The sequence below is a fragment of the Peromyscus leucopus genome, chromosome 2 (genome assembly GCF_004664715.2).
Source record: "Peromyscus leucopus breed LL Stock chromosome 2, UCI_PerLeu_2.1, whole genome shotgun sequence".
Taxonomy (NCBI): domain Eukaryota; kingdom Metazoa; phylum Chordata; class Mammalia; order Rodentia; family Cricetidae; genus Peromyscus; species Peromyscus leucopus.
In genome coordinates this window covers 57,777,228-57,804,804 of record NC_051064.1, presented here as the reverse complement: position 1 = coordinate 57,804,804, position 27,577 = coordinate 57,777,228, and the positions used below count along the sequence as shown (strand labels likewise).

The window sequence follows — 27,577 nt, the reverse complement described above, 5'->3', positions numbered from 1 at the left end:
CTGGGAGCACTGAAAGTTTTTGGATGAGGTTCCTGAAGTGTGCTGCCCAGTTACTAAGATGATTTAGGATGCACACACACACACACACACACACACACACACACAGGGGGGGGAAGGGGAGTAGGGGGCAGCTGGACTGCTGGAGGGCTTAGTTAAATAGAGTAGAAATAGGAAACCCAAGTCCATGGACCTTCTTAGAGATCTGAACATCATCATCACCAGCAGTGACACAGAAGACCCCAGAGTCCCCAGCTTCTCATCCCTACTCCCAGGAACTTTAGCTATAGCTGATGGAAAGGACCACCAGGTTCAGTGACAGAGGCTCCCATTGATACAGCACATGACAGTCCATTGCATCATTCATTCGCATCATTCATTCGACCCTTCCCATGACTCCCAGTGTCACTAGGGGTCTGCTGTCCATGAGCGACATAGCCTACCCCATTGGCTCTATCTCAGGTTCTTTGCGTAAGTAAGCGCCCTCAGCTCTCCATAGTATCTCTCCTCACTCTGAGGTACTGTGCTCAGCTGTAGGCAGCCAGGCCACCATTCCTTGATCTTGGCCAGGCAGCCACCTTTTCCAGTTTCCATAGCAAACCACTGAATCCAGCTCCTGCCTTGTAGTGGGAGAGACTGGACAAAAACTAGAAGCATGTGTATGTTGGGGGAAACCCCACATGCACCCATGAGCCATGGGGGGCCACTGTCCCCAAAGCCGCACTGTATTACCCACAGGCTGATAGGGACCAGCGCAATTCCAGGGAATGGGTTTTGCTTTTCTTTCTGCTTACCAAAGAGGAACTTGGAGGCTTCGAGCTCTGATGGCTTGTTTGTTTGTTTAAGTAATTGTTTAGGTCAAACCCATTTCCTGAAAACTAAATGCAATTTACCTGGTGTCTTTTTCCTAGCCACCTATAATTTACCCAGCTACTGGAACCAGTCCTGAGTGAGGACTGCACCTGGTAGCGTTTGGCTCCAGGCCTAGGCACACGGTCATTTCTCTGCTACACAGCCTTCCTGTATGTCTAATGAGATCTTAGGGCTGCAAACCACCTCACCAGATTAATTCTCTAATTTCCCCCTCATGGCCTCCTGGAGAAATTACCAGAATGATTTATTCGGCTGGCTCAGCCATTGAAAAATCTGCAAAAGCTGTGGGAACTAGATCTCCCTCCCTTCCTTCTTCCTACTCACACTTTTGCAAACCACCTCCTCCAGGAAGCACTCCAGTCCTAAGATCGAACCATTCACAGAACTGCAGAACACAAAGAAAATGTCTGGGGGACATCTGGCTATAGCCACAGTCTACAAAAGAACCATTCCAAGCCAGCGGTGCTCAGGGAGTCAAGTGCCGCTGGGTTGGCTGAAAATTCTAGCCCTGTTGGGGCCTAGCTCAGCATTGGTTTGCTGAGCACTTGGGAATGCCTTCTATCTGTGGCCTGGTGACGACAGGGACAGAAGGTGGCACACGGCCGAGTTACCCAACTTCTGGGGTGAGGGTTGTGACTGAGGTGTTGCTACCCCGTTCTCATTTACACATCAAACCGTGGGAGCTTTCTGAGGGCTCTAAGGGAGGCTCACTGGACACCTGATGAGCAGAGTCTCCGAGAAACCCTGGGTATTCACGTCTCTGTGACATCCCCACTCAGGCAGGAGAGTGTGGTGTGAGGACCGCGCCCCTGACTACAATCGTTAGATTTAACTTGTATTCCCAATCCTGGCCCCAAATCTTCTAAACAAAAGTTCAAGCAGATGAAGCTGTTGTAGCAAGTGTCACCTGGGAAGTGATAGGTAGGCTTGAGGCAGGAGGTGGGAAGTACGCAGCTACTGGGGTCCCCTCTGGGAGCAGAGAGGTGTCAGCTAGAAGCAGAATGGCTTGGGCCCTCATTTCCCTTGTTCCTGAAGATTTGGTAGCGGTGCTCACCCAGGGCGCTTGGAAGATGCTGTGTGACCAAGTGTCTCTGCCCCACCAGGCTGATCAAGATGTCAAGTCCCTACATGAACAACCTCATCATCCTGGGCGGAATGCTGTCCTACGCGTCCATCTTCCTCTTCGGCCTCGACGGATCCTTCGTCTCGGAAAAAGACGTTCGAAACCCTCTGCACGGTAAGCCCTTTGGCATGCGCCAGTGCGGTGTGACGTAAAGATCTCTCGGTGACCTTGTCATCAGACAGAGCTGTGTGGAAACACCAGGATGGGCAAGAAACAACCAAGCCAGGTCAACGGGTCTGCAGCCGGGCCAGAGAGGTGGTGTCTGACTGCAGTGAGCATAGACAGTGACTGTTCCACTGATGTGACCGTGTGACGGACCACTGCCAGATGACATCCTGCACACTAGAAAGGGGGAGAAGTCAGGACCAAAAGCATCAGCACCCAGAGCCGCAGGAGCAGGGAGAGGACACATCCTCAGCCTGCGACTTTGGTGTGGTGACCTGGAGTCAGAGGAGAGCTGCGACCTGCTTCCTCTGTCAGTGATGTTCAAACCAATTTTCATTACTGCTCAACCCAGGGATTTGTTAGGAAGTACTTTTCCCCCAAAATCATCCCTCCTGCAAGTGTGTGTGTGTGTGTGTGTGTGTGTGTGTGTGTGTGTGTGTGTGTATGCATGTGTGTGTGTGTAAAGGAAGTGTGTGTGTGTGAAGGAAGGTATGTGAATGTGTGTGTGCATTGATGCATATGTGTGTACATGTGTGTATGGGGGGTAAGGCCTGTATATGTGTGTGTGTGTGTGTGTGTGTGTGTGTGTGTGTGTAGGTGGGTATATACATATGAGTACATGTGTGAGTGGTTAGGTATGTGTATGTGCAGATGTGTGTGTGTGTGTGTGTGTGTGTGTGTGTGTGTGTGTGTGCGTGTGTGCAGGTGAATGTGTACATGTGAATGGGGGTTGAGCAGGTGAGGGTGTGCTGGTGTGTATGTGCAGGTGTGTGTTGATACATATGGAGGCCAGAGGTCAAACTCGGGTGTTGTTCCTCAGGAGCCATCCTTTGAGGTGGGCTCTCTCCCTAGAACTTGAGGCTTGCCAGCCAGGCTAGACTGGTTATCCAGCACACCCAGAGCCCCTCCTGTCTCCACCCCCCTCCCCAGTGCCGGGATCATAGGCCACCACACTGAGTTTTCTACATGAGGTCTTCCAAAGCAAAACAAACAGACACGAAAGAGCTGGGTGAGGCAGTGGGTTCTTTGCAGCGCTCCAGGGCAATCACTAGTTCAGCGTGTCCCTCGAATAACACGGGGGGGGGGGGGGCAGGGAGCAGCGTCAGAGTGTCAGTATTAATGGATGGACAGCACTTTCTGTGTCTGCGAGAGTAAGGTGGCCCTCAGGAAAGCCACCTTCCAGGTCCTGCCTAAGGCTCTGAAGCTTCAGGTCACCCACTGCCTGGCCGTGAAAAGGGTAGAAAGAAAGAGTGAAGGATGCACGAGAGGGGATCCTAAAACATATGCATAAACATGCACACACACACACACACACACACACACACACACACACACAAACGCGCGCACTCACCATATGTCAAACTTTTTAGGATCACACTTGTTCTCGGTGTTGTGGGGCAGCACTGGAAAAACCCGAAGCTCCAGGTGGCCCTGCCCCATCCCTACTGTTCCCGAGTCCGCAGTGTCCTGCCCTTCTTGGACATTATCCTGGTCTCCGCTGAGCTCATCGGGTGGTGGGAACCTAGGTGCTGTGCTGCCCTGAGACTCTCACTAAGCACTTGGGAAAGAGCAAAAACGCCCAAAACTTTTGCTCCAAAGGACTGAGAGCCCCTCCCCAAGTTCAGGAACCAACAATTGGGAACTGGGACTGGGACTCTTCTGGTGACCTCTAGGCTGCACATTGGTCCAACCTCTCACTGTCATCCCAGGAGGGTGAGGGACCTGCCTCTGTCCCCCAAGGCTACTGCAGAACTGTACCCCTGGGCCTGCAGCTGCTCCAGTCCCTCCTGGGGCTCTGCTGGCTCCTTGGCATTGCCTCCAGTGGGGGAGTTGAGTCTTGGGTGCAGAGACACTCTGAGGGCTGGCCTCCGGGAGAGTCCCTTCTCAGAGGTAGGCGCTCCATATGCCACCCTGCACCCCACCCTCGAAGGCACTTCCCAGAAGGGGTTTTCTGGGATTTGACCTGAATTCTCCCAGTGCTAATGACAGGCCAGGGAGCTAGGGAACAAGGGAAGGGCCGTCCCCACACTGGGGCTTTTTCCTTAATGAAGCCTGACGTTCTATTCTGGGAGTCTCGCTCATTTGTGTGAGAGGAAGGTCGTCCTGGGAAGCCCGGGGAGGCAGCATGAATAAATCATGGCGTGCTTTACAAATCGACCTGAGCCTGAGCTCCAGGGCCGGGGAAATGGCAGTTCTCTTGCCCAGAATTCCTTTATCAGCAGTGGGAGCTGCATGGAGGGGGCCCACATGTGACTGCAGGAGAAACAGCCTCCTCCGGATTAAACCGGTTCAGCCCAAATGTATGACCAGGGTCGCTTCCAGAATAATTTCCTCTGTCACTCAAGAAGAGAGGTGGGGCACTCCTGACAGCAGAGCCTAAATACGCGCCTCAGTTGGTGGTGGGGCTTGGGCTATGGCAAGACGCCTCCTTCCTGAACCCCACTGATGTCAAGAGTTGGGCTCTATTCTATCTTGGGACCCTCTGGCGGCTCCCAGTGCCCCCCCCCACCTGAGCAACCCAGGGGCAGAAAGTGGGATGCAGAAAGGAGAATCAGCTAAGGCTGTCCACTGAGCCCAAAGCTTGAAACTCGGCCTCACTTTTGTCTTCTGTAAAATGGGCGAAACAGCCCTCTCTCATAGGGTAGGGACAGATGTGGGGTAAACGAGAAAGAGGATGGTGACGTGGGAGGAAAGGAAGACATCACAGTGTGTCACTTTTGTTATCGACTTGTGAGTCACAGGATCTACCCCAAGGAGTCAAGTCCAGCCACCTCTCCTCAAGAATCCAGTTAAAACAGCTAAATTAATAGTAAAAATCAGGAAAGGGGACTTAGTCAATGTGAGCACATTGGAAAGAGGAACCTAGAGATCCCCTGACACCCAGGGTCCTGAGGGAAGAGTGCAGCTGTTAAGAACACGGGCCACCCTTGCAGAGCACCCGGGTGTGAGTCACAATTCTCACACCTAGTGGCTCACAACCACCCGTTCTCCGGTTCCAGAAAGTTCTTTTCTGGCCTCTGTGGGCACCTGCACACATGTGGTACAATACGTACATGCAGGCACACACACATACACGTCAAACAAAAAGGGAACCTTTTCTTAAAAGGCTAAAGAGGGCCAGGGTACCGCCCTCTGAGCAGTCCTAGTCCAGGAGTGGCCCCTCCCACCACTGACCCAGGGTGGCCATCGGAGGCTTCAGTCTCGTCCTGTGAGATGGTCTGATAAGTTCTTAGGACTGTGGCAAAGCTCTTTCCAAGAGACAGGCTCTCTGGCTGAGGCCTCTCCCCTCTCCCATCTTGAGAGAGAGTCCCTGTGAAATTCCCACTTCTTGGGGTCCAGTGTTTCACTAGTCTGACAGAGAGGTTAAAGGGCACAGGTGTCTCTTTAGAATATCTTCATTTCTACCATGCTGGTTACGGCCTGGCTTCCATGTCAGGGACACCCTCAAAGCCAGGGGGTGGATGAGGTGGACCCTGAAGTCAGCCTCCATCGTGAACAGCTCACCAGTGTCGCTCTGTTCTCCCTCTCCACACACGGCGCTTTTCTGCCCTTCAGATTTTAATACAGACAACCGTGACAGTGCTTCAGGAAGAAGCTGTGACAAACCCAGGGCCCGGCCTCCCTGGGGGCCATGCCTCTGCTCGGGAAGGCCGTTAGAATCCATACAGGGACGCATGCGGGCACGTGTGTACACACGTACAGATTCTGCTGCTGCTTAGAATCCATACAGGGATGCATGCGAGCACGTGTGTACACACACCCATGCGGGCACGCATGTACACACGTACAGATTCTGCTGCTGCTTAGAATCCATACAGGGACGCATGCGGGCACGCGTGTACACACACCCATGCGGGCACTCGTGTACACACGTACAGATTCTGCTGCTGCTTAGAATCCATACAGGGACGCATGCGGGCACGTGTGTACACACACCCATGCGGGCACTCGTGTACACACGTACAGATTCTGCCGCTGGAAAAGCAGCCGCACTCAGCCCCCATCCCCCACCTTCGATCCCTTCTGGAACCTTCCCAGCCTCCAGTGCCAGCTTCAGCAAGTCCTGCAAGCAGCTCCAGCTCCCTGGTGCTGTCTCCCTGGACACTGTCAGAAGTAGTCACCATAGCAACACGGCCCCCGTGGGCAGAGTCGCTGGGAGAGCGATGCTGGGTGTGGGCAAAGGCCTGGTGTTGGGGGAAGGGAACACCGGGCTCACAGATGGCAGACCCACCTGGCTCAGCAACCCCAGCCACAGCCGCTGGAAGGGGAGCCAGGCAAATGACACTTCCGTCCTGAGAAGTCTCGGCAGGAACCCCAGGCAGGGCACAGGAAGTGAAGGAGAGATCCACAGTGAGGACCTTGGTGGACAACAAGCCCTGTAGGCCCTGCCGCGCTCCCTGGCTCAGGGGCATGGCTGAGGGTGGAGACAAGCCAGCAGCTCTGTGTTACCCCTCAAAAGCCCACTCCACCGGGGAATTCAACACCATCCACGCTGCCTCGCCCTGGAACAGCTCCTCCTTCCGACCCCGAGACAGGTCACCGGGGGCAAGACAGGTCTGCCGCCCCCACCCCCTGTCCTGAGAGCAAGCCTAGAACCTAGCCCGCAGCAGCACTCGGCTAGCATAAGGTTCCAAACACCAGGAGATGACAAGGATGCCTGCCATGTGCCCTCTTCTCAAAACAAACAAACAAATAAAAAAAAAACACCTTGAATTTTCTTTTTTCATCTAGTACATTTATTTATTGGGGGAGGGAGGTGCACACGTGCCCAGGCACGCATGTGGAGGTCAGAGGACATTGTGGGGTCCACTCTCTCCTCCATGTAGGTTCCAGGGACCAAACTTGGTCATCAGGCTTTCAGAGCCGCTTGCCACTGAGATGTCAACTGGATTTTACCAGAAAAAAATTAGGTCAACAGGTCAGCTAAGTTCTATCTGCCAAACAAGCAACCCAGCTCAGTGTTTGCCTATTTGGATCTTAAAAAAAAAAATCAAGATAACAACCAAAAAAAAATCTACCTTTTATGGCATATACTTGAGCAGTTTTAGAGTATGTGTCCGTTTCTAATGTGTCCCCAGAGTATTTGAGAGGCTGCTGGCAGATATCTATGTCCAAAACTCCACCACATGACTCCTTAGCTGTGTGACTTTGCCTTGGCTCCTAACATCTCTGAGCCTTAGTTCATTCACTCTTCTGTAAGTGTGGGGTTATACTAGGCTTGTGGGGGTTAAATGAGAACATATACTAAAGCTCTGGGTCCCCATGGATGTTTATGAATGAATGGGTGGTAGGGTGAATCACTTATGAATGAATGATGCACTGTTAGGATCATCGTGGTCACTTCTAGAAGGCAGAGTGAACCGATGAAGAGCTGGGAACCCGGGGTGGGTGCTGGTAGTTTTGGTGCAGGTGTTTCCATGGCAACCGTGACCTGCTGTGGCCTTGCTTTGCTAGAACTGGACTGGAGACCAGCCAAGCTGCTTTGAGCCTCTGCCACCTGCAGTGTGGGGGCCTCGGGGCAGGCCACCAGGGCAGTGAGAGTGGCACACCAGGGACCTCTGTGAAGGCTCTATCCGGGAGTCCCCGGGTCGCTGGACTCCTGTTAAAAGCCAGTCCGGCCAGGGGCTGCTCAGTGAGCACTCAGAACCAAGCTGGGCATTGCAGCTCCCTGCTTGAGACAGGAGGAGCCTCATTCAGTGCCTCACACAGAGCATGTGTGTGCATACAGACATGTGCATACCGTGAAGAGATCCCGGTGGATGCTGCAGAACTCCACACGGCAGGCCACAGGTGTAGATGCTGCTTCCCCAGCCCACACCTAAAAGAGCTGTAGATCATAGGTCCCCCGGGCTGTGTTGTGGTGAGTCCCTTGGAGACCAGGGATCTGGGGATCCTGGGAGCCCAAAAATGCCATCCCCTGAACATCAGCTTTGGAAAAACCAGAGTGGGAGTCGCTGGCATGTGCCCTCTTCCTCAGCTCTCCAGGAGCAGAGCAGCCCTGTCCTGGTGTGCAGGGTTGAGTCCTGCAGGTGATTTAGCTTCCTTCCCTTGTTTACAGGGAGCTGTATGCTCAACATGGGCAGCAGCTGGCCAAGAGGGGGACAGAGCCTTCTTTTGGCCCTTCCAGAAATACTGGATTTTTCTAGCTCATAGAGAAGGTAGAGGTTACCCAAGGAACCCCCACTTTGCCTCCTAGTAAATTCAAGTCTAATAGAAATTAGTGAGATATCGTTGCTTGAAGGGGTTTGCTCCTTGTTCTGTCCTGTGGGGTTTCCCTTTGGGTAGCGGAGGACCATCAGTGTGTGATTCACGCCTGGAGATGAGACCCGAGAGCGAAGGAGAGAAGGACTTGGAGTGGTTCTCGAGTCTCTAACTTGGGTGACGAGTGTGTGGTGCAAAGACTCCCCGAGTCTGAGGAAACAGCCTCTCAGGGAGAAGCTGTGGTCTCAGCCTGGCTGTGAAACTGAGGGTTTTATGGGACACCTACTTGTCACCAAGGCCTCCTGTGACAGACAGCAGCATGTGCAGCTTTAGAGCCTGGAGGAAGACAGAGTCTAGGAGTCAAGATGACATCCAGGGACAGCCTTAGGTGGGCAGAGGAAGCTCCATCCTGAGTGGCTTCCAGCTCACAGATACAGGAAGAGATAAGAAGTGAGTGTCCCCTCCAGCAGAGTCCCTCAGGGGTGAGCCAGCCTATGAAGCTGCTCTGCTGGGGTTAGTCTACTGTCCCCAATGCTCTGTTCTCTGCTGCTGATTCGCCCTTATCAAGAATCTGCTGCATATGGGATGTAAGATCTGCTGGTGACATACAGAAATCCTCCCAAGGACATAGAGCTGCTCAGGCCATCATTACATTCAGCAGTGACAGCCCCAGCCTCAGTGACTCACTGGGGTTCCCACACCTGAGCATCCAGTCGTATTCACGGTTCTGATCAATTACCAAAAGTAGCCAAGGCAAAGGCTCGTTAAGGGGGATACCCAGGGAAGACCTGGTAAGCATCCAGAGCCTTCTCCAGGAACATAAGACATGCGAAGACTTGAGACACGCCAAGAAACCCTACAGGGCAAGCCAAGGCCCAGCCACATAAGCACCAGGCCTGCAATACACCCACATGCTAAGCAGAAAATGGCTACCTGGAATTATGTATAGAGCACAAATCATAACCTTTTGCACAAATTGCTTAGGCATAATGAGTCACTACATCATTATGGATGGAGTGAATGGGTCCCCAAGTCCGAGTTCACAGACGCCAGCCAGGGCCAGCATCTCCATCAAGCAAGTGTCTGTCTGTGGAGCGTAATACCCAGGCCCCTTGGCCTTCTTTGCTTTCAATTCACTGCAACACATTGCAGCTTCCAGACGCCAGATTAAATTTCTCTCATCGAGTTTTAACTCACTTAATTTATGTTATTGAATCTTAATGAAATTGGCCCTCTCAAAAGAGACAAGTAGCCTGGTAATGATGGCTTTAAAGAGAACGTGGGTCAAAGGGAGTGTGCATAAGCCAGGCACAGGGCAGTGACATGTGGCCTCCAAATAAGATCTTTGTTGGCCACAGAACCACAGAATGAAGCAAAAAGAATGACATTGTTTCATCTTTTCCATCCTTTATAAAAAAAAAAATGCCTGTGGCCTGTGTATGTTTCCAGTTAATATTTTATGTGCATTGGTGTGAAGGTGTCAAATCTCCTGGAACTGGAGTTACAGTCAGTTGTGAGCTGTCATGGGGGTGCCGGGAATTGAACCTGGGTCCTCTGGAAGAGCAGCCAGTGCCCTTACCCACAGAGCCATCTCTCCAGCCACTAAGAGTTACTTTCTAATAGCATGTGATCCAAAACCCTAGGAGACTGGCCTCGGGGTGGACAGAGTCACTTTAACGCGTGTGCAGGCTGTGAGAATTCTTTTCCTCCCTGGCATCTCAATTACCTGACGAAAGAAGATTAAGGAAAGAAGAGTTTAGGCTGCCTCACAGTTTGAGGGTACAGACCTAATCGGAAAACTTTCTCACAGACACGGCCAGGGGGTTGTTTCCATGGTGATTCTAATTCCCATCAAGTTGACAACTGAGATGAACCATCCGTTGAGTAGACTTTTATCTCCATGATGAAAAAGCCAGAAAAACAGTTCAAGGGGTGGGAAATACCTTTGGGCAAACAGTCCCGCTTCAGTCTGTCATAGTCAAGGAGTGTGTGGACCAACAGAGCTTCCTGCCCACGTGGGCAGGAGGCAGAGACAGAGAGAGCCAGGGACCGGGTCAAACCTGCGAAGGCCAGTCCCTAGCAACCCACTCCCTCCAAGACCCTCCCTCATGAGGCTTCTGCAACCTCCCAAAATAGCCCCACCAGCCGAGGACCCAGCATTCGACCCTTGGGCCTGGGGAACCGGGCAAATGAAGTGTCCCAGCTGGTGGGCCAGCTCCTGAGTGTAGACAAAGCTCATCTGAGTTAAGCCGACTCTGGAGAGGAGACAAACGCTGTCGGGGAGAGAAGGCCACTCCGCAAGGCACTGCCTTGGGCTTCTGGGGCTTCGGTGGGTAGGTGAGGAACTATGTAAGTTTGAAAAGTGATGTCCTCACTCAGCAGCTCCCACGTCATCCTGGAGGCTGGTAGTGGTTTGCACGGTCCACACTGCCTCTGACCTCATGGTCCTTGTTGAACGAACCAACAAGTGTCTGGCTGAGTGAATGCTGTGTGTTACCCAGTGACTGTGACAGAGCACAGTGGATGCTCTGAGTCTCCTCCTCCCTCCGTGTTCCCCGACGTTCTTAGCATCCTTGGGCGACAGCATGGATACTACATATGCACATTATAACGTAGGGGACAATGTAGCCATCCCCACCCCCTAGAAAACAACACTGTCACTCGCTGCCCGTCTAATTTCCTAGCTATTGGGGAAATGGAAGAAGACAGAGGCTGCATCCCCACCTGTGCTGTGCCCCGCTCACATGCGTCACATGTGTCTCTCAGCAATGGCTAGACTGCGGCTGCCTTCCCTAGCTCAGGGAGTGGCCTCGCCACTTCCTCGGCCAGTTTCTGTCTTCACAAATGGAGTGGGAGGGACCAGGGCGCCTGTGAGCCACGTTGCCAGAAAGGCGAAGCAGGCACAATACATCACCAAGGGCGGGGGCTTAGGAGCTGTCCTGGGAGACCAAGGCTCCCGTGGGTTGGAGACATCCACGTCAGCCAGTGAAGGGTAGCATCTGGCTGTCCTTACAGCCCTGGCACAAAGTTGGCATCCTAGAGGCCCCCTGGTAGCTATCAGATGGGAGCCATCCTGTCTCAGCCTCCAGGAGCCCAGAGTGTAGGCTCCTTCACACTGGCTGTTCCCATGAGTCACCAGCCAGGGCTGGTAACCAAGGCACATTTCAGCTTGAGAAGCACGTCAGAGCCCAAGCAAGACCTTATTCCTGAGCGGGCCCCAAGGTCAGTCAAAGCATGGGACTAGCAGCCACCCAAAGGAAGGAGAGAGGAAGGAATGGGAGAGAGTGGACGGGAAGATGCCTGGCTCTTCGCCTCCCTAGTGACCCCTCAACAGGGCGGAGACTTCTGCTTCTTGCTGGGTAGGTGGCACCCTCTGAGCTGTGGCCCATTGGGAGGCAGGATTTGAACCGTTTTGACCGCTGCACCTAGTGCCCAGGACCTGGTGAGCGCCCCATAGTACTAGCTGTCTGTGGAACCCATCTGACGGCAGGATGCTCTGGAGACTCACGAGCATGCGTGGCAGATGTCTGTCCCCAGCACCTAGGTTCCATTTGCTGGATGGTCACTCGCCTGGGCGATGTTAACCCTGCTGTGGTTGTCCTGGCTTCTAGGTCCGGACCTGGATTCTCACCGTGGGCTACACAACCGCCTTTGGGGCCATGTTTGCAAAGACCTGGAGGGTCCATGCCATCTTCAAAAATGTGAAGATGAAGAAGAAGGTAAGGAGAGCCCCCACTTCGGCTGGCTGTGTTCACGCGGCTTTTCTGGTGTGAACAGGCGTCAGGCGCCTACTGTGTGCGGGTACTGAGCAACTTGGTGGCCATTCAGAGGACACTCAGCGGCGACCTCCTGGTGACAGCTTCCCAGGGAATCCGTTCACAAAGCCTCTACAGCTCACAGGAACAGGAGCTGTTTGTAACTGGAGTTTTCCTGCCTTGCCCACAGTCAGGACAAATCTCTGTCACCCGCCAGTCCCACAGCCTCTCAGACCCAACCAAGTAAACACAGAGACTTATATTGCTTACAAACTGTATGGCTGTGGCAGGCTTCTTGCTAACTATTCTTATATCTTAAATTAATCCATTTCCATAAATTTATACCTTGCCACATGGCTTGTGGCTTACCAGCATCTTCACATGCTGCTTGTCATGGTGGTAGCTGGCAGTAACTCCTTCTGCCTTCCTGTTCTTTCTTTTCTTCTCTCTGTTAGTCCCGCCTATACTTCCTGCCTGGCCACTGGCCAATCAGTGTTTTATTTATTGACCAATCAGAGCAATTTGACATACAGACCATCCCACAGCAGCTGTTTAGGGACATGTAGGGTCCTACAGACCTGGGGCAGGCACAGGGAAGCCTTCCTGTAAGAAGTACCACCTATGCTAGGACCTGGGAGGAAGTGGGGGTCATCAGGCAAAAAGGATGGGGACTGTATAACCTACAGAGGGTGCTGAAAGGCTTGGCGTGGCCAGGATTTGGGGTTCACACGGACAGGGTGCAAGGAGAGACTGGAGGGGAAGGCAGGGGCGACATTAGGGAATCAGAGCTGCAGCTTAGGGGCCACAGGGACCTCTTTGAAAGAGGAAAGAGAAGCGGGGCTGGGACCCATCTTCATGATGGGGCTTTCAAAGAGTGCCTCAGAGGACTCCAGGCAGGTAGAGAGCATTTGTCCTACGTGGTGGGTGACCATGGTGTCAACCAAGCATGACTGAGCATCTGGCTGTAGTGGGATGGATTCCCATGCTGTCCCGTGAACTCCGGTCACAGTCCTGCAGCGGCTGCTGGCCACACAGGATTTGAGGAGGCATCGTCTCCTAAGCTGCCACTCTCTCTCCTGCCTGAGGCCTATGACACCCTTCACCCTCAGGGCCACCACCCCATCCCCGCGGTCAGAGCTGTTTTCTGCAGATTGCAGTCCCCACCCTGGCTAGATGGGACGGTCTGGGCCCTGCCTCCTCCCCACCCCCATCTGTCAACACCCAAGCCGCCTCAGACAGGTGCAGGCTGCTCTGAGAGAGAGGGACACAGCGCTGCCATCTCCCTGGGCTCCTCCAGCCTTCTGTCCCCACAGTGCCTGTGACAGTTCCCTTCTGTGAGATGAAGTGGCTCGGACGCCCCAGCCATTCCTGGTGCTGGCTATGGGTTCTAGTCCGGTGGCTGGTTATGAACATAAGCCATCCAGCTCAGGTTGCTTGCGCTCAAAACTCGGAGGATACAGCTGAACATCAGTTTCTAGACTTTCCCAGGTGATACAGTTGTCCCTCAGCTTTCTCTTGGCAGTGGGTTCAGAATCACACACACACACACACACACACACACACACACACACACACACACACACGCAAGCACGCACGCACGCACGCACGCGTGCATGCACCACATCGCCCAAAACAACCAAACCCACAGGTGCTTGGGACCTTTGTATAAAATGGAGTGCTCGTCAGTGTACCCCACCCATCCTCTCATGCACCTACACTGTTTACAGTACCTAAGACAACGCAAATGCTGTGTAAACAGTTGTTACACTGTATTGTTATAAGTCCTTATAAAGAAGACGGTCTGTGCATTCTCAGTACAGACACAAGCTTCGCTGGTCTGCCTCCTGGTGAACTGCCTTGATTTCCCTGATTCAACTGCCTTGATTGGTGGAATCTGTGAATGTAGCAGAACAAAGGACCACCTTGCGGATCTACAGCCAAAGCAAAAGCCCTCTGGCCTGTCTGGGGCTGCCCAGTGTGGGCTATCCTTGCCTGGGAGCCTTAGCAAGGCAGGCTCTGGGGCCTAGCCAGCCCTGTGGAAGCAGGGTGCCATGCTTGCACCAGCCCTGCTCAGAGCCAAGGGGTGCTTGCCCAGACCCTGCATCTCTGCAGCTCTGCTTTGAGCTGCTCTGCCACTAATGCAGCACTACCCTGGTTTGAAGGAACCATAGCATTGATGCCGTGTGCTGCCGAGTGGGTTCATCCACATTGTCACCTGCTCCCGCGTTCCCTCGGGTGACTGCAGAGAAAGAACACACCAGCTTTCAGCAGCCCGCTGAACATGTCAGGGAAAGCTCGGGAGTTAGGGGTGCACGCATCCCCGAGGCGCAAGGATGGGGTGTCTCCAAGGACCACAAGCTTAAGTCACATCTGACGGCGCTGCCCAGTGCCAGAACCCAAGGCAGGATGCACTCCCCTGAGAGGAAATTCAGCAGCCTGTCCGAAGGAGGGGCTTCTCTGACACACAAGGCCCCTGTCACCTTGAGGGGGGTATTACTTCTTTTTTTTTCTGTTACTTTTTTTTCTACCTTTTTAAAAGGAGGTGATGCTGTCAGGAGCAGTGGATGAAACATCCTTGGGAGTATGAAGTTAGACTGTCCTCAGAGACCTGGAGGACAACTCTGGGAAGACCAGTGGGAAAGTGACATCAGGGGTGTCGAGAGTCACAGACAGGAAGGGGACAGTCTTCCTGCACAGGAGTGAAGACAGATTTGCCCCTGAGGAGGAAACTGATGACGTCAATCATACAGAATCACCTCTATCCCGTTAGCCAGGCTAAACTGTCCACTTGAAAACAGCTAAAATGACAAACTGTATGTATTTTGCCCCCAATTTAAAAAGCCAATAAAAGTCAGGACATGGTGACTTCTGCCTGTAATCCCGACACTTAGGATGCTGAAGTCAGAGGATTGCCATGAGACCAAAGCCAGCCTGGGCTAAATGGTGAGCTCAAGGCCAGCCTAGGCTACAGAGTGAGACCCTGTCTCAAAAAACAAACAAACCGAAAAAGCTAATACAACAAAACAGACCTTGGTCATGAAAAAACCCAACCCGGGGCGGCGGGGGGGGGGGGGGGATCCGGGGGAACCTCACGGGAGCCCCTGTTGCCTGCCCTTCAACATGATCGCCCGGGGAGGCTTGTTTCCCCTCTCTACCTTCCCCTCCTCCGGCTGCTCCAGGGACCAGCTCTAAACCCAGAGCAACCCCTCTGAGGACATTCCCCTCCTCCGCCTGCTCCAGGAACCAGCTCTAAACCCAGAGCAACCCCTCTGAGGACATCATACCCTGCCTGGTGGTGTGTCCATCATCCTCGACCTTTGCCACAACAAAGCCAGTGCCCAGTTCTTGTTCCCAAAGGCCAAGGCACTTGCACACTGTGTTCGTATTGCTGTACAACCTTCGCCACCATCCGTCTCCAAAGCTCAAGCGAGCCCCACACCCGTTCACCACCAGGCAGACCCCATTCCCTTCTGCAGCCAGGGACCACCTTACACCGCCTCCCTCTGAGTCGGACACCAGGCCAGTGCCAGAACACGCAGTGAGTGTTTTGTGTAATTGACCCGTTTTAGTGGGCTGCTGTTGAGTCTGGATTCTGTTCTGAGGATCCCTTCATTTTCTTCCAACAATAGGTACACTAGATTTTCATAAACATAAAAATGCAATCATGTGCCTTTTTCATTAAATCTTCCTACACCTCCCTTTCTCTCTGAGCTCCCCTGCCCCCCAGGGTGGGGTGCCCTCCCCAGACATACATGCAGGCTTCACCTCACGTGACCCTATTGTCACAGGCACTCGGGGAAAGAAACCTATTAAAGAGAGCATCGACACATGGTGACTTCATGTTCCAAATTCGGCATTCTTATAGCATGTTACTATTTTTCTGAAGACCCATCATAAAGTCTTACATTGAGAAACTTATTACAGCCTTCCTTCTGCCTCTCACTAAGCAAAATGAAGTGTGGAAGGAGGCAGTCGCTCAGGGAAGGAACTTTCTGTTCTGGGGCAGATGTTTTCTGAGGATGGATATATCTTCGCTCTGTCCCCAACAACATAACTAACACAAGCAACCAAACGTCTAAGCAGACAGTCACCTGGCTCACCCAAGGAGCTGCCATTGGAGGGCTTCCAGCAGCTGCCTGGACAGTCCAACTGTGAGAGCCAGCAGGGGGCAGGGGAGGCAACACCAGGGGTCCCTCCATACTGTTCTTCCCCGGAAGGGGGCACTTTGGAGCAGAGAGTCGGCCCTGCTAGAAGATCAGTCAGGACCAGTCGATAATCTGAAGTCAAGCTGTGTGATGGCACATACCCATAATGCCAGCTCCTGGGAGGTTGAGGCAGGAGGATCCCACGCTCAAGGCCATTCTGGGCAACAGAACAAGACTTTATCTCAAAAATTTTAATCTTGAAGGTTTGCTTTGTTTTTAAGCAATAAAGAATGTTCCCCCGTTTTAAGCCAGAGGTCAGCCAAGTTTTTTCTGTAAAGAACCAGGTGGTAAATGCTCGACCTTGTGGGCCCTGCTGTCTCATTAACAGGGACTCTTCTCTGCTTGACAAATGAAAGCAGCTGGGGACAGATGTGCACATGGATAGATGTGATTACAGTCCCCTAAAACGTTGTCTACAAAAACAAGTGGTGAGTGAATTCTAGGGTTTCTAGCTCCTGCTCAGGACAGCAGTTAGAAGTAACATTAACAAGAGCTAGCCAGCTACTGGCCTCGCTCGGCCTCTGCAGGGCAGTTACCATACGTACATCTAATGTCAATTGTACACTTACCACAGCATTTCCTATATGACGGAAGCAGCTCAGAGGGACAGGGACGTATCCAGGATCCCAGCTAGTTAGTCCGTGTCAGACTTAGATCTGGTTCTAGCACCAAATACTTGGTCATTGCTGGTACCTTGATGTCATGTGGAGAGCATGTGGAACTGTGACCCACGAGCTCAGACAGGCAGCAGGAGATGATATCATGAGGGTGGGCAGAACCCAGCGAGTTGCGGCTGGTGCTAAGAGAAATCTAAAAAGGAAAGAGAGAGAAACCTGTGAGCACGGAGAAGTGTTCTCTGGGGCTCTGCATGTAGCCAAGATGGCACTACTGCTCCCTCCCCTGCTTTCATTTCTTGGGATTGTTTGGAATCATTTTCTTTAGCACCCTGTCTGTGAAGTGCACAGGCAGGTTTCTTCAATCTTTCACTCTTAGTCTTCCCCGATATACTGCACGCTCCACCAGGATGGGATTCTGTGTTCACTGCTGCATTCTTTGTGCCTAGGACAGAGATTGACCCCATGTTGGCACTCAATAAATATTTCCAAAAAGAAATTATCAGTGTCCTCATATTCTCAGGGCCTTTCCACCATGTGTGGCTTGGTAGAGCTGTTTAGTAGAGCTGAGGTGTAATATCACACTTTGCCCCTAGGTGTCACTGTCCTACACACAAACACAGCGTCACTAATGATCAAACCCAGAATACTGGTAGACAGGTACCATTTCTTGGGCATCTTCTCTAAGCAGGCCCCACAATGGGTGCCTTCCACACCTCATCTCATTTGATTCTAATACCATCTGTGTCACTTGGGGATCAGTGGCCCTCTTTATCAAGGAGAAAACTGGAGCCCAATAAAGTTAAACATTTGGCAACACCTGGGGTTAGAATAAGTTCTTTGTCCATTCCTCTATGCCACCCTCAATGATGAAACATGAGCCTCCTTCCTCCCCTCTGTCCCTCTGGCTGTCACTACACAAGCAGCAGAAAAGGGAGCCAGGATTCCATCCGGGGCCCACTGCCCAGTGTCATCCCCAACTTCTACCTTGACCCTTTTGGGGAAAGGGGTTTGCCCTACTGCACCAGTGAGAGGCATCCCTGGTCTCCAAGGTCGGCTGAGCTCGCACACGGTGTGCCAGAGGCATGAGGTCCTGGGAAACTGCTTGGGTTCACACTGGTGGGAGAATGGGAAGCACCCTGAAACGTGAATGTCCTGGGTGCATGCACCCCTACTTCCAGGATGGAGAGCAGGGGCCCCTTCCTGCCTGCCTCAGCCCCAGGCTCCTGAGACAATTTCTCAAGCCTGGTGAGGAGCTGTCTGGCTCCCCAGAGGGCAAAGGTCAGGCCGTGTTTCCACAAAGCCTCGGCAGTCACCTGACACTCGGAAGCTGAACTCTGGGGGCAGGGCAATGCCCCGGCGTTCCATCCCCGGGGAAAGTTATTCATGTGAATTTGATCAGCAGTGTTTGTTATTGTTTGTTTGTTTTTATATAGCTACAGTGAGGCTTCCTGAGTTATTATTTCTCCTTTAAAAATGGCCGTAATCCTTAAAAGTCGGAGCGGGCGATATTTCTCGAGCTTATGTCGCAGCTTTGTTTATTTTCCCACTAGTCTTTTCCAGATGGACTTCATGTTAGCTTTTGTTTATGTGGTGGCTAGGTGTGAGGAATAAACCTGCAGTCTGAAATACAGGTGAGCCTGGGCACTGCCAAGGTTTGTCCCCAGGCCCCTCCCTGTTAGCAGATGGACAGTGGAGTGGAGGCAGGAGGATCAGAAGTTCAAACCCACTCCTGGCAGCATACGGAGCTGGAAGCCAGCCTAGGGTGCAGGAGAGTGTGTCTGGAGGAGGAGGAGGAAGATGGGCTATGAAGGGAAAAGGAAGAGAAAGAAAAGGGAGGAAGAGAGAACGAGAAAGGGAGAGAGAGGAGGAAGTAGTTAGTCAGACAGTAACGATTGATGACCCAGAGGGTGAAAACCACCGTGGAGCAGAGATTAAAAGTGGCCAGATCTCAGCAAGCCCAAGTGCGTGCGGGTTTGGGTGCTGCCTGGACCGTGCTCAGGCGAGACCTTGACTGCCGAGCGAAGACTGGCCTGAGCTCCTCCTGACTGGGCGGCTCTCATGTCTGCCTCTCTTTGCTCTTTCTCTCTACAGATCATCAAAGACCAGAAGCTGCTTGTGATTGTGGGGGGCATGCTGCTGATCGACCTGTGCATCCTGATCTGCTGGCAGGCTGTGGACCCCCTGCGGAGGACGGTGGAGAGGTACAGCATGGAGGTGAGAGGTCGAGGCAGGAGGGAGGCAGGAGGCGCCGCGGGGACATCCAGACATCCCAGTGGTGGGCTCTGCACCACACCGTTTCCTCTTTAACTCCGCCTCCTGCCATCTGAGACATAGGCTACTGCAGGAAGGGCAAATAGGAGGTACCGCGGAACAACTTAATATCGTATTAATAAATGCGAGGTTGAGGGGAAGGACTATACACTGAAAGGAGTGTATGGTCGTAACCAGGGAAGCGCCCATGTGCCTGCTCACTTGAGGGAGAAATTGCACGGCTTGTGTCCCGCCTTTAAAGCAGGGACACACACTCTGAGAGCTCCTGCTTACCCTATGATATCCAAGGCAATGAGCAACGGATTTCTTTCCACACATTCTATGTTGGACATTTGTTGTTAAGATAAAGAGCCTCACAGAAAAGTCTCGTGACATATACATTGTGAGCCAGGCCTGGCAGCCCACGTCTGTAATCCCAGCACAACAGAGTTCGGGAAGGCAGGGGGATCCAAGGTCAAAACCAACCCAGGCTATCTATGGGAGACCCTTTTTCCCTGCATGCACACGTAGGTTTTAACTGTTTTGTTCAAAGCCTTGCACTGGTTTTTGTGAGGTACCCCAGTTTGGGGAGCCTGAGTCCCTGGTGTCTGCTGGCTCTTCAAGCACGCACACGAGTGAGCTTGGCTTTGTGGATGCTGGCTGGCAGGTGGTGCTTACTGTCATCTCAGTGTAGCAAATTCCAGAAGACTCCGAGAGTCTCCACACCCCTGGCTCCATTATCAGGGGAATTACTTTTTTACAAAATGTCATGTGTCTTCTTAAACTAAACCAGAAGTGGTGGTTCTGTGACCTGGGGACAGCGGTTTATGTCCTTCAAGCAAACAGTGTGCCCAGCCACACTTTGGTGGGGGTGGACTGGGGTTATTCAGCCCAGTGAGGAACCATTCGACCAGAATGTCATTTAGGAAAGAGACTGGAGACCTCACCATTCAGCATGCTTCCCGGGAAGGTGCTCTTCCAGACCTGTGTGGAGATACATCTGGTTACCACTCAGCAGGCACAACTAACAAAAGAACATGGTTCACCCACTCAGAGTCTAGGGGGTCCCTCACCCACCCCTCAGGATTGAGAGGTCAGAAAGAGTTGTCCCTGGGCAATGGTGACGGTGACTGTAGCTGGTACCACGCATTATTTAATCTTCACTGTGGTTCTGGAAAGTCTATGCTGTGCTTTACCTTCATCCTCCCGGCAAGGAAGCAAAAACCCAGTAGCAGGTTGTGTACTTACCGTTAAGCTAGCGGGTGAGCGGCCATGCCACCACCACTCTCCGTTCCCTGAACCCTGGATGCGTTCTCTGCAGCCTCGCACAGTTGCCTTAGAGCTTTGAGCATGAGCCACGTGTCTGTGGAAATGGGGGGGAGCAAGAACCTGTCCATCCCATCCCATGGAGGAAGACTCAGAGATCAGGGAAGACAGAGGGCCCGGGAAAGTGGGGGAGGACCAAAGAAAATGAGACTGAAGAGCCCAGGGGAGGCTTGAGCTGGGGCAGGCCACCAGAGACCAGGCCCAGGGTGTCCCTGAAGGCTGCATCCTTCTCTGTGTCTACGGCGGCGGCGGCGGCGGCGGCGGCGGCGGCAGAGTGAGGATGAGCCAGGGGTCCTGGGGCCAAGGCTGGGGCAGGGACAAGCCTGCAGGGTTGATTCTGGAAATGGGAAATGTGTCCTCAGGACCACTCAAATGAAATCCCTCTCTTGCCGCCCGCCCTGGTGGCTGAGGGTTTGCTTACTGGGGTCTTTCTGACCTCCTGCCTGTCTGCCTTCAATCAATGGTGCCTCTGCACCCAGACATGCCGGGTTAGTGCTCCAAACTGTCAACACAGATGAGGAAACTGAGGCTGGGAGGGACAGGATGCAACCCAGGGCCATGCAGCTTGGCCACCTGCATCCAGGTCCAGACTGACTCCGCTCCCACCTACCCCACCGCCACCCCCGGGGGGTACCTGTTGGAACTTCTCTCACACCTCTTTCTGGTGCATTCCTCTTATTCTGCTCTGATTTGGGGCCTTTCCTGTTGCTCTGTTGCCATGGTAGCAGAGTCCTTTGATGTGCCAACCCACAGCAGGGTCCCTATAGTTCCCCAGGAAGGACACTAAGCTGTGCAGAGGTTTCTCCCAGACTGCCCGCCAGGTACAGCGCAATGCGGCAATAAAACAATGAATCCAGGTGGCGGCGGCGGCAGCGGGGTGCTGAGGGCTCATTGCAGGGCCAGGCTTTTCAGGTCAGCCCGGAAGGAACTCTGGGCTGAGGGAATTAGTTGATTGAAAGTCTTTGTGGTCTGTCCCTTTCCCTTCCCCTGCCCCGACAGCCCCTCACTTTGCTCTGGGATCTCTAACACCACTACGATCCAAGCTTGTATCAGGGTCCTGCCCCCTTCTGGAAACTTCTCTACCAAACAGATGGCTTGAGCTCCAGCACCAAGGTCTTTTATTACAGAGCGGTGTTGCTGAGTCCCCTGGCCCTCTCGGACCTGAGCTGCCCTCCCTCCCCAGCCTTCCTGAACTTTCCTCAAACTCTGCCAACACTTAGCCTCAACGTCAGCCTCCTAGAACAGGACCACAGCTGAGCTAGTCCCAAACTGACCAGCCCAGCACCCAAGAATATCTTCCACAGGGACACGGGATTCAAAGCTACCGGCCTTGATCTCGCAGTAGCCACAAGCTATCTGGGAGTGGACCAAACTCACACGCCAACCTGCACGGTACCTTCAGGGTGCAGTAAGAGGAAAGGCAAAGGACAAAAGGCTGGAGGATGACAGGGATGACCTGTGAGCACATCTGCCCCAGAGACTGCATACAGAGCCCAAGGAGGGGAAAAAACACCCCACAGCCCTACAGAAAGCAGCCTGATTCCCATCCACCTTCATTTTTATGTAATAAACATTGATATCACACCTGTCACATGCCAGGAACCATCCTAAACATGTTATAAATTCGAACCCACTTAATTTAAACCTTGTAACAGCACTCTGAGAAGTGAGCTCATGTTTTCCCCAGTCTGCCGGTGAGAAAACTATAACATGCACAGAAAGTTCCAGTGACGTGCCCAAGGTCACACAGACAGTGAGGGATGCAGATTGGGTTCCAAGCAGGGTAGTCTGCTTTCAGCCCCACTGTCCCTGCTCACTAGCGGGAAGGCTGCCATGGGGAAGGGATCTGAATTCTTTTTGTGCCACCTCCCCCGCCCCTGCTGCCCACGGCACCCTCAGGGCGGGATGAGCATTTGGGCTCTGTGCCCACCATCCAGCCCCTGGCCTCCCTACGTGCTGACACAAATCATCGTCTGAGGCATCTATCCATTAGCTGGACTCCTTGGAAGTCCATGGTAACTGAGGTGTGGCCCTGCCTTCAGGGATTATCAGAGAGCAGAGAGGCAGAGGAGGGAGCACTGGGTAAGGGCAGACCTGGCCTCCTAGGGTTGGGGACATGGCGGTGAAGGAGAGGGAAAGGGCTCAGGCAGATGCACTAGGGAAGAGATAGTTCATTGTGTTGGTGAGGTACCAGGGGGCATGGAGCTATCGTGTGGTAGGTTGGTGGACACATTGGCCCAGCCTGAGGACACAGTTTGACATGCACATGATCCACAGCCCAGTGAAGATGTCTCCAGAGGACAGTCATCTAGAGAAAACCCCACACTGTGCCTGGGGGACTCTCACATGGATGTTCAAGAGAACCTAAGGCTGAGAGCACCCATTTGCCTCAGCAACCCACAGGGCAGCCGAACAGCAGCTCACCTGTTCACCTCAATGCAGTTCACCTCAATGCAGATGGGCAAAATCAGCCAGCGGGCCTGGGGAAGTGGCTTAGTGGCAAGCTGCCTTACATGAAGACTTGAACTCAAGTCCTAGGACCTACATAAAAGCCAAGTGTAGTAGCATGCATCTTAAACCCAGCCTGGATTAAGAAGACATGTGGATCCCTGGAGCTCAATGGCTAACCTGGCTAGTTGAATTAGTTACCTGCAGGTTCAGTAAGAGACCCTGTCACAAAAAAATAAGATGAAGGGTGACCCTCGTCAACACACATATGCATGTGCACACACACACACACACACACACACACACACACACATACACAGACATGCACACATGTGCACACACATACACAGCCACACAGCAAGGCATAAGTGAGATTTAAAGCATTTTTTCCACATACTTCAAGTTCAAAGATGGAAGCTATTTAATACTCTTTAACGATCCATAAAAGTAGTGACATCATTTTAAAATAAAGGGAAGGCAATTGTTAATCTAAAATCTAACATCATGATTACCTCTGGGTGGGGGTGAAAGGATGTCATTGGAAAAGGCACACAGGGCATGAAAGGTTCTGGCAAGGTCATTCTTCACCTTTTGCAGACATATTTTTATCTACTGTTTATGTATATCAGTTTAGAATTTTTGGCACTTCATTAATATCTTAGACGGGTTTTAGGTTTACAGAAAACTTTCACAAAAGTGCTGCGTTTCCATACCCTCCCCGCTCCACACGTGGTCCTGGGGTAGACATCCTCAACTTGGTGCCTTTGAGAAGATTTTCTCTCTGGAGCCCTAGTGTGTGATCCGGTGAGGACACTGTGGGCTTTGCTGCATTTGCAGTGTCCCGTGGACACTGTCACAGGACCACACTGCACGGTCCCATGTCTTAACCACCCTCCGTCCCCTCCTTGGCAGCCACTCATCCGTCCACCCTTCCCTCTTCACAAGGCCGCATTGCTGAAATCATCCAGTCTGCCAGCTTCTTTCACATAATAATGTGCATTTAAGGGTCCTCCATGTCTGTTCACAGCTCAGTTTCTCTCTGTGGGTGACGAACCCTGTACTTCCCAGCCGGACCGCAGATCCTGCATCCTTCCCATCTCCCACAACCATTTCAGTTGCTTCCAGACTTGAGCAGTCCCAGCTAATGCTGCTGTAAGCATTTGTGGGCAGATTTCTGTGCAGACCTACATTCACATTCTCCATGTTGCATTGGATCTTCTGGGTCTTGTGCCTCAACATATAAAATTTAAAGCCAGTTTATTAATATCTGCAAAGTAGCTTTCTGCATTTGTACTTGTTGAATATAGCACTAAATCCGTAGATCAAGCTGGGGGGCACTGACGTCAACTGATGTTAGGTCTTCTGTTCATGAACATGAAATATGGCCTCTTCATTTCTTTAGAATGTCTTTAACTTTTTTCATCAGTTATCTAGAGTTCTACACTTACACACACACACACACACACACACACACACACACACACACACACACACACAGAGCTACAGCAGCTAGAACTGCTCATTAGCACAGAGTTTTTGTGTTGATTCTTCAGGACATGCTATCTAGAAAACAAAGCTGTCCGTGATAATTATTTTTCCCTTTCTAATCTGTATACCATTATTTTCTTTTCTTGATGTAGTACATTAGCTGGGTTTCTGTTGAAATATGTTAAATAGAGTGGGGTTTTTTTTCTTTATCACTTAAAAAAAACTATGAAATAGTTTCGATGAGTAAAGTTGAAACTGCCTTTGAGGAAGTAATAAGAGGTAAATGATGGCATAGGAAAGAGCCCAGACTGTGGGGGACCTTGAGTGCTAAGCAGATGAATTTAAACCTCAAAAGTAAGGAGATTATGTCTGAGGAAGAGCATGGTCACATTTTTCACAGCTGTAGGGTGAGAACAGGTGGAGGGTGAGGCTAGAGATTCAAAACGGCAGCAGTTCAAGCATGATGGTGGTGACCTAAACCAAAGCAGAGCAAACAGGGACACAGAGAAGTATGACATGTGGATAGATGTAGGAAGCGTATGCGACCAGACGTGGTCATTGACAGGGAGGGGGACACAGAAAGGCAGCAAGGCCACGTCCAGATTTCTGCTGGGGTGGCAGGTGGCTGCCTCGTCACTGAGTCAGAGTGCAGAGAAGTGGGCTTGAGAAAGGATCGAGAGTCTCCCTTCTGGTCATGTGTTTGAAGTGCCTGAGTGCTTGGAGGTACTAGGGAAACATGATAGTCATTTACCCAGCAGAGGGGACAGGTGGGAGGTCAGCACGCTGAAGCTGGGAGTCCTGAGGACAAGGTGTGGAGCCCCAGAAAATGTGGGGACAATGAGAAGAAAGTGCTTCCTGGAGCCCTGGGGACCATGGGTACCGGAGGAGACCCAGGGAAGAAAGCTGGAAGAGGCGATCAGAAAGCCAGAAGGCATCTAGGAGAGAAGTGTCCATGGGGGGCAGAAGGTTAAAAAAATGCCCCACCCAGGGAGAATGTGAAAAAGAAGGCATCTCCAGAGCGAGGCACAGGCTGGCAGATGTCCCAGACACATGCTCAGGGCTCCTCGTGACGTCTCAGCCACCTCTGCCTGCATACCGATGGGAAGCGTCCTTGTTTCTGCAATTCATATATACCAGAGGTGTTGATGAATCTGCCAAGGATGTTTGAAACGCTTGCAAAATACGATTTGGATTCTTGGCAGAAAGGAAAATAACATTTTTTAAGTGCCCGCACTGCTGGTACTCACAGTGAGAGTGTTGAATATACAGTTCTGGATTTCAGGGAGAGAGGTAGGTAGGGTGCGGACGAGACCCGAGTGAGGTCAACATGCAGGTGACATCAAAGTTCCAGATGAAGACCTCAGCTCAGGGCACAGGGATGGAGTACAGTTGGAACCAAGGAAGGCTCAGGAACAGAGTGATGCTCAGCATCCAGGGTTGGAGGCGGAAGGCAGCAAAGGACACCTGGCAGGAGACTCACGAGGCGGATGGGAGGAAAATCACATGAGTTCAGTGTCTTGGAAACCAAAGGAAGAAAATGCTTCAAGAAGGAAGTTTTGATGAGCCATGCCAAATGCTGCTTTTAGATCAAGTAAGATGAGGACCGAGAATTGACAGTGTGCATGTATACATTCACTCACATACACAGACAGGGAGAGAGAGAGAGAGAATTTATTTTTTCATTTGAGAAAAATGGTTTGAAATGACTTTACCACAAAGCTCAGCCCAGCCTGTACTAACAATGTGGAAGTGACTGCAGCCCTGGACAGAAGGGTTCTTTCTCCCTTCCCTCTGTACGGGGGCATTCATCCAGCTGACCATCGCAAAGTGGGTTGTTGTTGTTGTTGTTGTTGTTTTTCTTTCTTTTTATTTATTCAATGTCTTTCACATCATGCATCTTGATCCCATTCACTTCCCCATCCCTCTGCCCCTGCAACACTCCCCTCCCCAGTAAAACAAAATTTAAGAGAAAAACAAAGGAAAAAATTAAAAATCTCATCATGGAAACTGTCGTGTACCACAGTGAGTCACACAGCATACTCCTTTGCCCATATATCTTTACAGTGTTCTTTGCAGAGTTATTGGTCTGGTTCGAGGCCTCTGGTTTCCACTATACCATCAGTGCTGCGCCCTCACTGAGACTCTTCTTGGATGATCTGTTGTTGCCCTGTGTTGTGAAGATCCTCCAGCTTTGAGTCAACGGATCAGGCCCCTTCACATACTCCAGCAGATCGTAGATGGGGTAGACGTTAGGGCAGGCCAAGTCCTAACCCTGGTTCCGAGCCTGGGCAGCTGCGGGGGTTGTTCAGCCCACCAGCTCTCGTCTGTCCTCACCACCAGGGGGAGCTCTCCAGCACTGCCCTCAGCTAATTCAGCCTTGCAGCAATGAGTGAGGGGTGGGGCCAGGTCTCCTCCTTTCATGCTCCAGGGTCGGCTCTCCCTCAACCTACACCGTCAGGGCCACCTCTACTGTCTTGCCTAGGCTAGATGGAGGGGCCACGCTCCTGAGTGCTGCAGCTGGTGAGGGGCAGGGACATCCCTCCCACTCTCATGACCCCAGAGCCAACTCCTCCACCTGTCTCGGGAGCTGATGGGTGAGGGGTTGGGGAGCAGGGAGGCGGAGGGTATCTCTCCTTCTGCCCGTGCCACCATATGTCAGATGAGTAAGGTGTGCAGCTCCCCCTTGCTCACAACATTGGGGCCGGGTCACCCACACCTCTGCCATCAGGACCAGCTCTGCTGTGCTACCTAGGTGAGAAGCAGGGCCCGCTTTCCTGAGCACAGCAGCTGGCAAGGGGGGAGGGTCATCTCGCTTGTCCGTTGCAGGCCATAAGGGGTGGGAAATAAGGGAGCATCTCTCCCCCACCCACACCACCTCATGACAGATAAGTAGTTGGGACAGGTCTCCCATACTCACAACTCACCCACATCTCCTTCCACACCTCTGCCAACAGGGTTGGCTTCATTGTGTTGCCCAGGTGAGGTGCGGGGCCTGCTCTCCTGAGTCTCGCTCGTAGCTGGTTGGGGGCAGGGACAGCTCTCCCACTCTAGTGACCTCAGGGCGAGTTCTCCCATCTGCCTCAAGTGTTGATGGGGAGGAGGTTGATATGGAGAGACACAGTGGAAACA

General features: G+C 52.3%; 1 protein-coding gene across 1 annotated transcript in view; it reads left to right on the top strand.

Moving 5' to 3' along the window:
• Nucleotides 1-27,577, top strand: part of Gabbr2 (gamma-aminobutyric acid type B receptor subunit 2) — a 352,425-nt gene that overhangs the window by 276,590 nt on the left and 48,258 nt on the right. Inside the window, 4 exon segments of the mRNA XM_028882779.2 lie at nt 1,974-2,082; nt 2,084-2,107; nt 11,971-12,078; nt 19,028-19,150. Of these exon segments, the coding sequence (XP_028738612.1) occupies nt 1,974-2,082; nt 2,084-2,107; nt 11,971-12,078; nt 19,028-19,150 (364 nt within the window).